The 13,019-nt window shown below is 45.4% G+C and overlaps 1 protein-coding gene across 1 annotated transcript; it reads right to left on the bottom strand.

The window, feature by feature from the left end:
- Nucleotides 1–1,502: 1,502 nt before the first annotated feature.
- On the bottom strand, nucleotides 1,503–12,880 carry st6galnac3 (ST6 (alpha-N-acetyl-neuraminyl-2,3-beta-galactosyl-1,3)-N-acetylgalactosaminide alpha-2,6-sialyltransferase 3). The gene is made up of 5 exons (XM_088430134.1): nucleotides 12,693–12,880; nucleotides 10,259–10,426; nucleotides 7,628–8,037; nucleotides 5,120–5,227; nucleotides 1,503–4,592 (listed from the first exon to the last, which is right to left on the bottom strand). Exons 1-5 carry the CDS (start codon nucleotides 12,708–12,710, stop codon nucleotides 4,403–4,405), a joined length of 894 nt encoding a protein of 297 aa, XP_088286260.1. The 5' UTR covers nucleotides 12,711–12,880; the 3' UTR covers nucleotides 1,503–4,402.
- Between the last annotated feature and the right edge of the window lie 139 nt (nucleotides 12,881–13,019).

Raw genomic sequence — 13,019 nt, 5'->3', positions numbered from 1 at the left:
CGGGCAAGAATTCACATCAGAGTCACCGGGGGAACGACATGCTGTAAACACTTTGTTTATTATTGCGATTGTGGAGTTGGAGATTCCAGCATTCCGCTTCAACTTACATTCATTTTTCATTGATTTCATCATTGGTTTAGCATGGTTCATTTACATTCATTTTTCATTGATTTAGTCATTGGTTTAGCATGGTTCATTTTTCAAAGCTTGGGTGGACTTTCAAAGCGTGGGCAGGTGCGCAAAGTTGGCTTTTTAAGCCTGGTTTAGGCTTTCAACTTTGGTTTTTAGGCCAAGGGGACAAAATGGGCTTTCTAACCTCGAACGAAGATTCCAACGTCGCCTTTGGACTTTGGCTTTTCAACCTAGGTTAGGCTTTCGATGTTAAGCTTTCACGATGAAGATGGGGTTACTTATTTAAACCTCGACTACGGTTTCAAACTGGGATTTTGAACCAGGGTTAAGGTTTCAAAGTTGACTTTGCAGTTCGGCTTTCAGACGACGCGGTTTCAAGTTCATTTTTGGCTTCTAAAGCAGCTTTCAAACCTCGGGTCATGGTTCGGACTAAGAATTGACGAGTTGTGTTTCAGACCGAGAATTGACGAGTTGCGTTTCAGGTTTGGCTTTTTGATCCCGGGTTTCAAACTAAAGTGCCGTGCCAAAATGAGGCTTTCGAATTAGGCTTTCAAAGCTCCAAATTTGGCAATTCGAGATTGAAGTCAACCTGGGAAAGGTTGAAAACCAGCTTCAAATTAAGGTTTCAAATGCAAATGGAGGCTTTAAAAGTGGACTTGGATTTCAAATTAGGGTTTGAATCAAGGTTGGGCTTTGAAACAACCATAGTTTGCTTTTGAAATGGCGTTTCAAGGCACAATTAGAATATGCGGATAGCGTACACTAATCCTGTCTTCGCTCGGGTGCTGATTGATTGGACTTTTCGCAGCTGCGAGAACGACCTTGACTACAACTTTCTGTGTGTGTGTGTGTGTGTGTGTGCGCGCACGCTCGCATGTGGTTTCCATAATTGGAGCGTAGGTCCAATTCAGCCCGGTGATTGCCCCCGGCGCCGTGACAAAGGACGAGGACGCCCCACTCCGTCTCGGCTTTTCCGTTCGGCTAAACAGCGAGACGGGAAAGGGCACGTGCTTGCGGCCCGCTCCAATAAACCAGACAAGTAAGTCCACTTTTTGTCTTCAGGCCACTTTTTTGCTCCGTCTTCATGCCCATTCTTTCAAACACCGACGAGCGTCGTTTTTTTAATTCCGTGACAGGAACAGTACTGGTGTCTTTTCAAATTAAGAGCAGATTAATTGGAACATACAGCGACTTCATTTAGAAATGATGACTCCTTTCCAAAAATGTGGGCCTTTTTTATTATCTTTTATATAGATGTGCGTAGTCGTCGATGAGGTGTGTGTGTGTGTGTGTGTGTGTGTGTGTGTTATACCGTTAGTTATCCGCTTCTTCAACAACATAACAGCCATCCACAAATCACAAGGTCATGATGCGGCCTTTCTTTTATGCTCGTCGCTTCCACTGACTTTTTCATGATTCCAACAAGAGTTTTATTAATGGCAGAACAACAAGCAAATACATTCCTGTTCAACCGAACATAAAAAAAAATCAAACATTGACATTTTGCCACTCACAGTTACAAAGCAAATGACTGAAGAGCAGCTTTTTTTCTGAACAACAACAAAAGCCACTCCATGCTAATGCAGCGCTCAAAATATCTTAATACTTCAGTGATGACTTACATTCAATATCAGACACACACACACACAGTTTACAAGGACACTTGACCTGAAAAGTCACAAAAATGGATTTTCTTTTTCTCTGAAGAAACCCACAATATGAATAAGAATGCGTAAGCGTAGAAAGGCGGAATTTGTAGTATGCGACGTGATGAGAGACCTGGCATCGATCAAGTCAAACAAACAAAGGCAAAACAAAAGAAAAAAGTGAAATCTCTCGCATGTAAACTGATCTGAGAGCTGCCATGTGTGTGTGTGTCCTCGGTTTTGCTACAAGGTGAGGACCAAATTCCGGGCTTGACTGTCTTGTGGGGACGGTTTTTGAGCGGCTTTCAAATGGATCCGCTCTCATGGTCGAGGTTAGGAAATGCATGCTATCAATGGGATGTCCCCACTATGATAGGAAATCCGCCGTGTGCGCCTGGAGGTAAACATACATGATGACGTCATCAAATTCCTTCCGCCTTGACTCGAATTAAAAGAAAAAAAGTGGTAAATAAATGGCGTGATGCCCCTCGCTGTTCACAGTGACCCGAGGCGTTGCCAGAGGACATTTGACCTTTGACCCCTGCCGCTACGATTGAAATATCTTTCTCCGGGTTCTCTGCGAAAGACAAACACTGAGAAACGCCAATTTTTGTTATTGTTGTTAACAAGATCCGTCCTTTTGAAGGTCCGATTTGTACGCCTGTTGACCTAATCACAGCTGGACCTCGCTACATGCCAGGAACACGCGTGAGGGCTGAAAAGTAGGTCGTGCTCCACTAGCGTGACCTGCTAGCATGTTTTGGAGCTACAGCAGGAATGTGCTTACTCTACTAGCCAGCTCGCTAGTATAGCTCGCTAAATATGTGCCTGCTACGTTCATTCCTGCTAAACTGGCAAATTTCCACATACAGTGGCCAGTTTATTTATTAAACCTCAAACAGGAGAATAAGCTAGCTAGCTAGTTTGCTAGCTAACTAAATATGAGCTTGCTACGCTTATTTTTGCTAAATTGGCAAATTTCCACATACAGTGGCCAGTTTATTTATTAAACCTCAAACAGGAGAATAAGCTAGCTAGCTAGTTTGCTAGCTAACTAAATATGAGCCTGCTACGTTCATTCCTGCTAAATTGGCATATTTCCACTTAGGTTGCCAGGTTACTTACTAAACCTCATATAGGAGAAGAAGCTAGCTAGCCCGCTGGCTCGTAATATGTGCCTGCTACGTTCTTTCACGCTAATTTGGTTTACCTGCGCTAACAGTGGCGAGGATATGAACTAAACTTCAGACTGGAGAACAAGCTAGCTAGCTAGCTCACTAAATATGTGCCTGCTACGGTCATTCCTGCTGAATTGGCATATTTCCACAAACAGTGCAAAACCTCAGACTGGAGAACTTGTTAGCTAGCTAAGCATGCGCCTGCTATGTTCATTCCTGCTCATGTGGTTCATTCCCTCAAACAGTGGCCAAATTATTGGCTAAACCTCAGATTGAAGACGCCATATATTTTTCTGAGAGCCAGACTATGAATTTGTGTCCGTGGAGGACCTTTGTTTTGTTTGGTCTATATCTATTGGCTCACTGAAACTACCCTACTAAGTCCTGGGGTGCTCATTTGAGGACATGAGATTTCAAATCATGCCTCTCGTTTGGGTGGGATGCGATTCACTTTGCTGTCCGCCGAGACAAAACGGACAAAACGTTGGACACAAACGAATAGGCTGGCTCTCGGGAAGGTATTCCAAATGATGCCACGTGAAAGTAGTTTCAAACAAAATCAAACCAAATAATAATAATCTGGAGGATCCGCACAAAACGGAGGAGCAACCTCGCGAGCTCAACAGCTAACTAGTCACCTGAAATGGAAGAAGCACCTGGCAACCGAGAAAAAGAAACACAATACATCGTGAGTAAGCCATCGGTCTCAGTGTGCTCCGGTAAAGCCGAGCGCCGAGACCCGAGCGCGCAAGTAAACAAATGGCGCTAACCTTCGCTGCCGGAAAAAAACGAGACAGCCTTGAAGGCATTTACGCAGGAAACAACGTGGCCTCGCCGTCGCGGGCGTTGCGCTGCTAAAAGAAGGCTTTGGCGCAGGGGTGTCAAACTCGTTTAAGATTGCGGACCGCGCGGAGGAATATCTATTCCCCATCAAATCAGGTTATATGTGTGTTATGAAATTTCATTTTTTTAATACTGTCCATTATTAGTCTGGAAAAGACTTCTGGAAAAGAAAAGCACTTCCGTCTTTTTCACTTTCCTTTCTACCGCACGATGTCCCGATACCGCGATTGGACCAAACCTTGACTCCCATCCCGCGGGAACCCCCCGCCAGAATTTCGGATCAATTGTCGTCACCGAGAGTTAGCCAAAAGTCTGCTAACGGACTTCCTTCCATTTCTCATTCATTTCCTTTTCTCCTGCTATAAAAAACAATTGCAAGTCATTCCTGGACTTTAACGCCAAAATTGAAAAACTCCTTTGCAAAGCTCTGGAGCACACCATTCCGAGGCCGCCAGAAGTCCGCCGCGGACGAGGCCTTTCCCGTGAGTTTTTCCTTCGACTTGGTCCTCATATTTAAAAAGAAAAAAAAATGGAGTCCGGACCGCGGCGTCCGGCCGCTCGCAAAGCCGGCGGACGGGGAAGCGCGAGCGGCGTTTTGGAGCGTCACGACAGCTGCCAGGACGGCTCGAAGAACCTGATGGCGTGATTCTTGGCCCACTTGGCGAACACGGTCTTCTCGGTGACGAAGCGGTGCCCTCCGTAGGGGGCGCTTTCGTGCAGCAGGTACTCGGCGCACTCCTCCCGGCTGCCGGCCTCGTAGTAGTGGTAGGGGACTTTGCGGTAGCCTTCGGTCCTGCCGACGGGGGGAAGGACTTTACTAGGGCTTTTCAAAACTGTTTTTTTCTGTCGGTCGAAGCGAGCGCTTAGAACCAGGGATGCGCGATATCCTTTCTGTGGGTCTTGGGTTTATTACGCACCCTTTCTTTCATGCAAAAGTCTTCCTCAATTCGCAATTGTCATTGTTGCTCCCACATTAAGCGCAATGTTTGAACTCCGGTCCTGGAGGGTCGGTATCCTGCATTCTTTCCTGGTTTTCTCCCCCCGACACGTCAGAGTCAAATGATTAGTTTAGCAGCGAACTCTGCAGGAGCTTGAAAATGATCCTAATCATTTGAAAACATGCAAGATACCGGCCCTCTAGGACTGGAGTTTGACACCTGTGATAATAGCATATCAAATTTTTAAACAATTTGAATTGTAAAAAGGACATTTATAACCGAAATGCCGAGGTAAAACCTGAAGATTTTACATGGCGATGAAGTTACATTTAGTTTGAAGCTGCTGTCCTGTATAAGTTGCATAAAAGAGGCGGAGTCTCACTTGCAGTAAGTGTCGTTGATCATGCCGTAGACGTGGATCTCTTTGCACATGTCCATGGCCAGGATCAGCGTAAACCAGCCCGTGCTGAGGTACGAGCCCGACTGGATCCTGCAAACGCAAACAATCCTGAGCGGACCTGCAGGCGGACAACATTTATGTCGTTTTTTTTTTCCAATTATTATTTATTTTTATGGGGCCCCCTACAAGGACGAACGCACCGCTTTTCATTTTTAATGACGCGAATGAGCCACGGCGCCGCGACGGCTCGCTCAAGCTTTTCTTCATTCTACCGGAGGGCAATAAGCGGCCATTGTCCACCATGACAATGCTGGCGCCGCCGCCGCCGCCGCTGCTTGTTTTTATAGCTTTCCTTACAAAAGCCTTCACGGAGCTCCTCCCCGTGCCAACGAGGAGACAGCCGCTCAAGCGATCGTCTTGACTCACAGATGTGCCGTATTCTTCATTATAATAATGAGTGTAACGGGCAGACGTCAGAGGTTGTCACGGTATCATTTTCAACAAAAGAAGCTAGCGGACTGAACCAACGTCCGAGTCCATCCTTGTTCACACACAGGAATATTGTGAAAACCTCGCGGAAAAGGTTACGATGTGAAAGGATTGCTTTATTAATTGCAGTCTTTTGGCATATACACACAATCATAAATTTGATGAAACGCGACTACTGTGCAACTTCTGGTATTTATGGCAAAATGAACTGAAGAAATAGAATAACAAGCGCTTGTAGCGCATTCACAGCATTACACTAGTGCTGCATTCACTGACCGCTCACAATGCGGAAAACACACTTAACGTGCAACAATATAACTTAGGGAGATGAACACAAGAAAATATGCTCTAGTTTTTCCATTGTCGCCAAACTCGATCCGTGTAAAAACACATTAACATAGAAAATAGCAGAATATGACCTCCAAATGAAGGGCGGCTTTTGTTGAATCTGAAGAATGACTCATTGTATTTTGCGGCACGGTTGAGTTTGCTCTTGTTTTTCGAGCGGTGAACGGAGACGGCTGACATTTTCTGTTTTCGTCACCCAAGGTCAAATTGACGAGGCCGCCCCGTCGCCCCGTGACCTTTTGAGCCCAGGTTTGCCACGCCACCTTGTTAGCGGCGGAGAATTGCATTGTTCCGTCTTGTTTAGGCTCGTCGCGGGCTCAAATAATTGCATAGGTCCAATGCCGAGGCCTTGACCTTTAATACATGCCTGACTCGATGCGGTTTGTCTCAAAATGATTTTTTTCAACTCGTTACAGGTTGACCTTTAACCCTGGCCACCAAAAACAAATCTTCGCCTCCACAAAGTCGGATGACGGCATTTTTGGGGGTTGTTTTTGCTGTTTGACCTTTCGATGATATTGACCTTTGACCTCCACTTTGGCAAGTAAAACGCTGCGTATTGTGGAACTATCAAGAGCTCAGATGCTTCTTTTTGACATTCAGAGGGCGAAAAATGAAAACTGCTGGGAAACATAGCAGCATGCGCAGCCCACGCACGCAAAATGTCACCTCCGACGCAGGCTGGCAGCAGTCAGCTTGCCGTCACGCTGCCGAGCCATTTTGCCCACAAAAACGGAAGGGAACAGAACAGAACAGAACATTCCCACCAACATCCGGATGATGCGTTCCTCGAGGACAAAAAGACAGTCCAAAAGTTTCAAAATCAAGGAACGCTGGAATATGCTTCGAATCTGGCTTTAACACCGGTGTCACGCCTGTGTCACGGGGCTTCAAAAATGGCTGCGAGCGTCCTACGCCGGCGCTCAGTCGCGTGGAAAAATTGCCCTTTAAAAAGAAAGTCTTGTTAAACGGCTCAGCTGTGTTGCACACACAGATGGCATTCATTATTTTGGACCAGTGGGATGCCGCAATCATAAAATTGTGCAACCAAGAAATGTGGGTATCGATGACAGTTACTTTAGTCGTTATATCATATAAAAGGGTATTGTTGACGTGGTGGTTATATATGAGAAAAGGTCTCACCGTGACCTCTAATTTGAGGTATGACTCGCTGCAGTTTGTGCATAATGAGTTTGGACCTTGTTACCAGTGATTTTTTAACGTAGAAATGCGGGTATTGATGACAGTGTTTTGATCATTATATCATAGAAAAATGTATTGTTGATGTGGTGGTTACGTATGACAAAAGGTCTCACCATGACCTCTAATTTGAGGTATGACTTGATGCGGTTCGGGCAAAATGATCTCGGACGTTGTTACCAGTGAATTCCTAACGTAGAAATGCGGGTATTGATGACAATGTTTTGGTTATTATGTCATAGAAAAAGGTATTGTTGACGTGATAGTTACATATGGCAAAAGGTCGCACAGAGACCTCTAATTTGAGGTATGACTCGATGCGGTTCGGGCAGAATGATCTCGGACGTTGTCACCAGTGAATTCCTAACGTAGAAACGCGGGTATCGACGAGAGACAAAGAAAATATTGATCTAAAAGCGAGGAGCGTGTGATGGGCGCGCCATTTCGCCTGACCTGTCCTTGCCCGTCTCTTTCTTGAAGACCATGTCGCAGTAGTTCATCCTGTCATCGGTGGTGGCGTAGATGCGCGCCTGCGGGTAGGTGTCGGCGGCCTGCCGCAGCATGTTGTAGACCACGCCCTTGCCGTCGGCGCGCATGTTGCGCAGCGGGCCCCACACCACGTAGACGGTGCGGTTGTGCTGGCCGAAGAAGTGCCGCGGCCTCTGCAGCAGCAGCGGCACGCTGGTGTGCGACACCACCCGCAGCGTGGTGCGCCGGCCCACGTCGCGCTCGAAGCCCCGCGTGGGCGCGTTGTTCATGCGCCAGATGCACGGCGAGCGGTCGATCAGCGGCCCCGCCGCCCGGCCCAGCATCTGGCCCGAGCTGGACACCACGCTGCACAGCTCGCACTTCAGCTTCAGGGGCTAAAGGGGGAGAGGGGACGCCGTTAGCGCCGCCCGCCCCACTTGGAGACCGCTCCCGGTTTGCTAGCTTTCTATTTCCCGGTTCGCCATTCGGCTTTTGATTGCTTTATTTGGATTGGACGCTGCCAGGGTGACCAACGTTTTGCGAACAAAGCTGCTTTTTTTTTTTTTGTGGGAGTTTCCCGCTTCCTGTTCTTGTTCTTTTAAAGCATAGATGTGAAACTTCAGTCCTGGAGGGCCGGTATCCTCCATGTTTTGCGGTTTTTTTTCTCCCCGCCGCGCCCGATTGAAATGATGCGCTTATCAGCGAGCTCTGCAGCCAGTTTGAAAATGATCCGAATCAATTGAATCAGGTGTGTTGGAGGGAGAAGGTTAGAAAACATGCATGGCACCGGCCCTCCAGGACCGGACTTTCACACCTATCCGCGACATCCGCATTACACTTTGACTTGCTCTAATATGCGTGCGATGACAATTTTATATAGTTGTTTGGCAAAGGAGCCTCATGAAGGAGCTCATGAAATATATGGATGCCACCAGAACTTTTATGGCTTTCGAGAGCGCCCTATAATATATTCCCATCAGCGAGACCGTTAATTGAAAAGGCCCGGGCGCAATGGAATGAATACAAAATGAAAAAAATAAATAAATAAAGATAAGAAATCCATGAAAAAAATAACAATTAATGAAAAATCTATTCAGTAAAAAAATGAAAAAAAAAACATTAAAAATGAAAATATTTGTGATAACAATTATTATTATTTATTTATTCATTCATTCATAATGAATGAAAAATATTATTAGTTGAAAAACATACATGATAAGAAACCATTGAAAAGCATTTATGATAAAAACATGCTGTAAAAATATGTATATCAAACAAAAAATACATTGAAATATTGAAAAAAAATCCTTCATAATAAACAAAAACAGAGACTGATGATGAAAATAAATATGAGTCCCCAGTCCCCCAAAACATCAACCTCAACAATGAGGGGATTAGCTATTGCGTAACCTTTTTGAACTTTCTGAATGAGCCGGCCCAGTGCTGCATTTTAAAAACAAAATGTGGCCCTCGAGCTTAATTCGGGCCGCTGGTCGTAAACAAATCAAGCGTTAGTGGCGTCTGCGGGCATCTTTTGGAATCTTGCCAAATCCTGAGAAAGGCGCACAGCGGCCAGGTGGGAAATTCGCCGTTCTTTCGGCCGTCGATTCAAATGCGTCGAGCGGAGCTCATTAATAGGCCGCTCATTATTACATGAGGCCAAAGGTTCCCGGCGGACGCCTACGCTCGCTCTTTCTCCTTGAAAGACGCCTCGCGGCCGGCGTCCTCTCGATTGCCAATCGTCACTCGGCCTCTTCCGTGTCTTTCGTCCGCCAATGACTATTCCAATAACAAAAACGCCGCAAATCCAATCCTGACAAAATAAAAGCTGTGACTTAAAAAGTCAGTCAAAAATGAAGAATAAAGAGGATTGGTGTTGTTTCATTTCGCCCCTCCCACTTAACGCTTTCGCTACCAATTTTCCGTACTATAAGGCGCAGCGGATCATAAGGCGCATCTTCAGCGAATGGCCTATTTTTAAAGTGTTTTCATATATAAGGTGCACCGCAATATAAGGCGCATAGAATAGAAGCTACAGTAGTGGCTGGGCTAGCCTTATTCATCCACTAGATGGAGCTGCGCTAAGGGGAATCAAAACAAAATAACCAGATAAGTCAAGTCAAACTTTATTCGTAGACATTCAGAAATTTAGCATAAAGATGATTTGTGGAAATCTGAAGAATGGGGAAAAAAGACCTTTTGATTCCCTTCAAAACCTGATTATGTTAAAGGGATAGTGTGTATGATGTAGAGCGTTTTTGATTCCGGACAGCAGGAGGTGCTGCAGGTGCCGCCTTTACCATTGTCCGTAGCTATAGCAAACATGGCCGCCCCCATGTAATATTTCATGATAACTAGACCTATGATTGCGTCATTAAGAACACATCCATTTGCAAGTTTTTGAAATCTACAATCATTTAATGTATTCCTTTTTCATGAAAAATGGTCTAAATCTTACACGCTGTCCCTTTAAGCTTTAGTCATTGTGTCCTATGGATAGGGTTGGACAAGTATGGTTATGGGGCCAAGGCCAACAGCGAAGCATTCGTTGGACGCATTGTATTCTGAAACCATACAAATCGATACAAAAAAAATAGAAATAGTAGAGGGACTCACTTCCTGCTTGGGGATGCTGACGTAGCCCGGGTGAGGTCTGAAAGCTTGGTAGGGCTGCTTGGCGCCCGACGCGGGCCGCCACGGGAAATGGGTCTTGTCGGCCAGGTGGACGGCCAGCGCCAGGAGCGCCGCCGCCGCCACCAGCCCCGCGGCCATCACCGACTTCCTCTGCGGGCCGCAAAACAACAACGGCGCTTTTACCACAAACTGCTTTGCAACAAACACAAGAAGCACTTAAAAGTATGACTGAAAAGGATTTTGGAGACTCAAGCCAGCTGAGCCCTCCCATTAGTTTGGTGTTAATTGTGAGCTCACACTTTACGGTCCACGATCAAAACGTAAAGCGTAATAAGAAATAAGACGGTTGGGGACCGCTGTAGTAGACAATCAAAAGGCAATTTCGGCGCAGCTGGGCGCTTGCGCTTCCATCTTAGCCCAGCAGAGGGAGCAATTGCCTCACTGCCTGGCTTCCCCCAAAATTCTATCCCGGTGTTTTGTTTTTGATGACAAGAGAGCGCGGATCCGCAATCCAGGTCAAACGAGCGCTAATGTTCTCGCGCTAGCGGAGCTTAATGCGCCCTGGAAAACAAAGGTCACCAACCTTGCGTGTGTATGCGCGTGCGCGCGTGACCTTGATGCGAGCTCGCCGAGAAGCCATTAGGCTAATGCATAGCCAACATCTAATGGAACATAATCCCCCAGAGGATAAACCATTCATATTTGCCCTTTATACTCCGCAAGAGACACACGCGCTGCCCGCATGTTCTTCCTAGTATTTATAGCAGAAGTGCAGAAAAAAACAATAACAAACAGATGACACAATTTTCCAGCGTTGAAAAATACTCGGCAGTGCCACATCAACCTGTTTCGTCTGCCTTCGTTTGTTAGCAAACAGCGCTCACATTGATGCTCACAAGTCAAAGCAAAACAAAGGAGGAAAAACCTTGTGAATACAAAAGATAAGAAAAACGTTTCCACGTTATAATCATTTCATTTCTAGACCATTTTTCACTTAGATCCGCTGCGCTAAACACAGGTAGCGGCGCAACTCGTTCAATACCAAAGACGTAGTTTTACGTTGTTTTGAAGGGCCCAGAACTTCAATCCCATGGATTTATATATATTTTTTAAATTTTCAAGTATTTGAACAAAAGATGGTCTAAAAATGGCTGCTAGCAAAGCAATTAAGTACTGACGTAAAAAAATGAGTCAAGCGATTACTTGAAGTACTATAGGTAACTAAGTACTAAATTAATCAATCACTTTACTTAAGTGCTAAAGTAATTACTTTAGTGCCTATTGTAATCGACTACATTTTGTATTCTATATCTTAAAAGTGAGCAAGGGTATTCAAGTACTAATCAATTACTTTAGTACTTTATTACTTGTAATAGTGAGTACATGATGACCTCATAATCAGTTGCTGTAGTACTTGAAAACCTAATCGATTTCTAGTACTTAATGACCTCAAGTAATTGAATACTTTGGTACTTTAGTACCTACAGTAATTGATTACTTTTGTATATATCTTAATCAATTGCCAACCTTAAAGGTATTGAATTACTTTTATTAGCAAATTAAACGGAAAATATGGCAACTTACTGCTCATTTTTGTTTTGAGACTCCTTTGCAAAACTGTCTTTGTTTTCCCTCTATTCAAGGCAAAATATAAATAAATACTGATAATACAATGTTATAACTGATAAATATTCATATTTATATTAGACTTATTAAATTATTCAAATAAAATGACTAAGATTGTTGTTAACTACAGTGTTGTGACTACAATGGCTTTTAAAGGACAAACAATACAGTATTTGTCCATACAACTTTTTTTTACTGCAAGCACGGCAAGGACTACAAGTTCCAGAATTCCATGCAACCGCGGAAGATGATGCCCATGAAAGGACAAAAACATTACAACCACATGCCCTGGTTTTGGAATCCATGTCAATTTGGGGGGACTGCGATGGATAACGATGCAGCACATACACTATCTGCTAAATACTCCAACTCCCATAATGCACTGCAAAGGCTGACTGCGTTGCCCTTTAAGGGACTCTGTGGCGAGGCGAAGAAACCACAAGTTGCTGTGCTCGTGGAGATCTTTACTCTTCGCATGCCATCAAAAAACTGATGCAAGAAAGTCCAAAACAGCAAAAACAAAGCCAATCGTAGGATCATAGCAACATGCCTACTGGGTGAGACACATGGTCCTAGTGCCCGCCACAGGACCCCAAAACAGTGCCTTTTTGCGTTTAGTTCAAGGCTCTCAAAACTATGGGCCGAGGACCGTTTGTGGCCCATCATCCTTTTTTTGTGACATTTGGTAAAAGCCGCCGCTTGCCCGCGTCCAAGATGTCATCCTCACGCCTTGTTCCCAAGACCCCCCCTCGCCCCCCGCTCGTCAGTCTGCCGCCGTTCACTCGCTCACCTTCCACATCCAGGCCATGTTTCTCTCCACGATGCTCGTCGGACGCTCGTCAGCAGCACCGCGACGTCATCCGAAGTCTCTCGGGACATTCGGCGGCTGGGCTCCTGCTGCGGTAATTCGTCGCCGCCGCGGCCTTTTTTTTCCTCCCAAGTGAAGCTGCTGAGAGCCGAGGCTACACTGCGACCTGATAGGCCGGCGCGGGTGAAGGACACGCCCACTCACTGCGCGTCTTTGGTTTGAGAGCGAGTCACGTGACTGGCATCATCTTCCTGATACAAATTAGGGTTCGGCTGCAAATCGACGGTTTTCATCTTGGTTTTAGGGTTT

Source organism: Hippichthys cyanospilos, chromosome 12 (assembly GCF_059441005.1).
Source record: "Hippichthys cyanospilos isolate Australia breed blue-spotted pipefish chromosome 12, RoL_Hcya_1.0, whole genome shotgun sequence".
Taxonomy (NCBI): Eukaryota; Metazoa; Chordata; class Actinopteri; order Syngnathiformes; family Syngnathidae; genus Hippichthys; species Hippichthys cyanospilos.
This window is presented reverse-complemented; position numbering and strand designations above follow the sequence as displayed.

Excerpts from the sequence above, each read along its gene's own strand:
- st6galnac3 (XM_088430134.1), bottom strand. Across the intron at positions 8,038-10,258 it reads TCAGCATCCCCAAGCAGGAA|CCCCTGAAGCTGAAGTGCGA; the intron begins GTGAGTCCCTCT and ends CTCCCCCTTTAG. Across the intron at positions 5,228-7,627 it reads AAAGAGACGGGCAAGGACAG|GATCCAGTCGGGCTCGTACC; the intron begins GTCAGGCGAAAT and ends TTGCGTTTGCAG.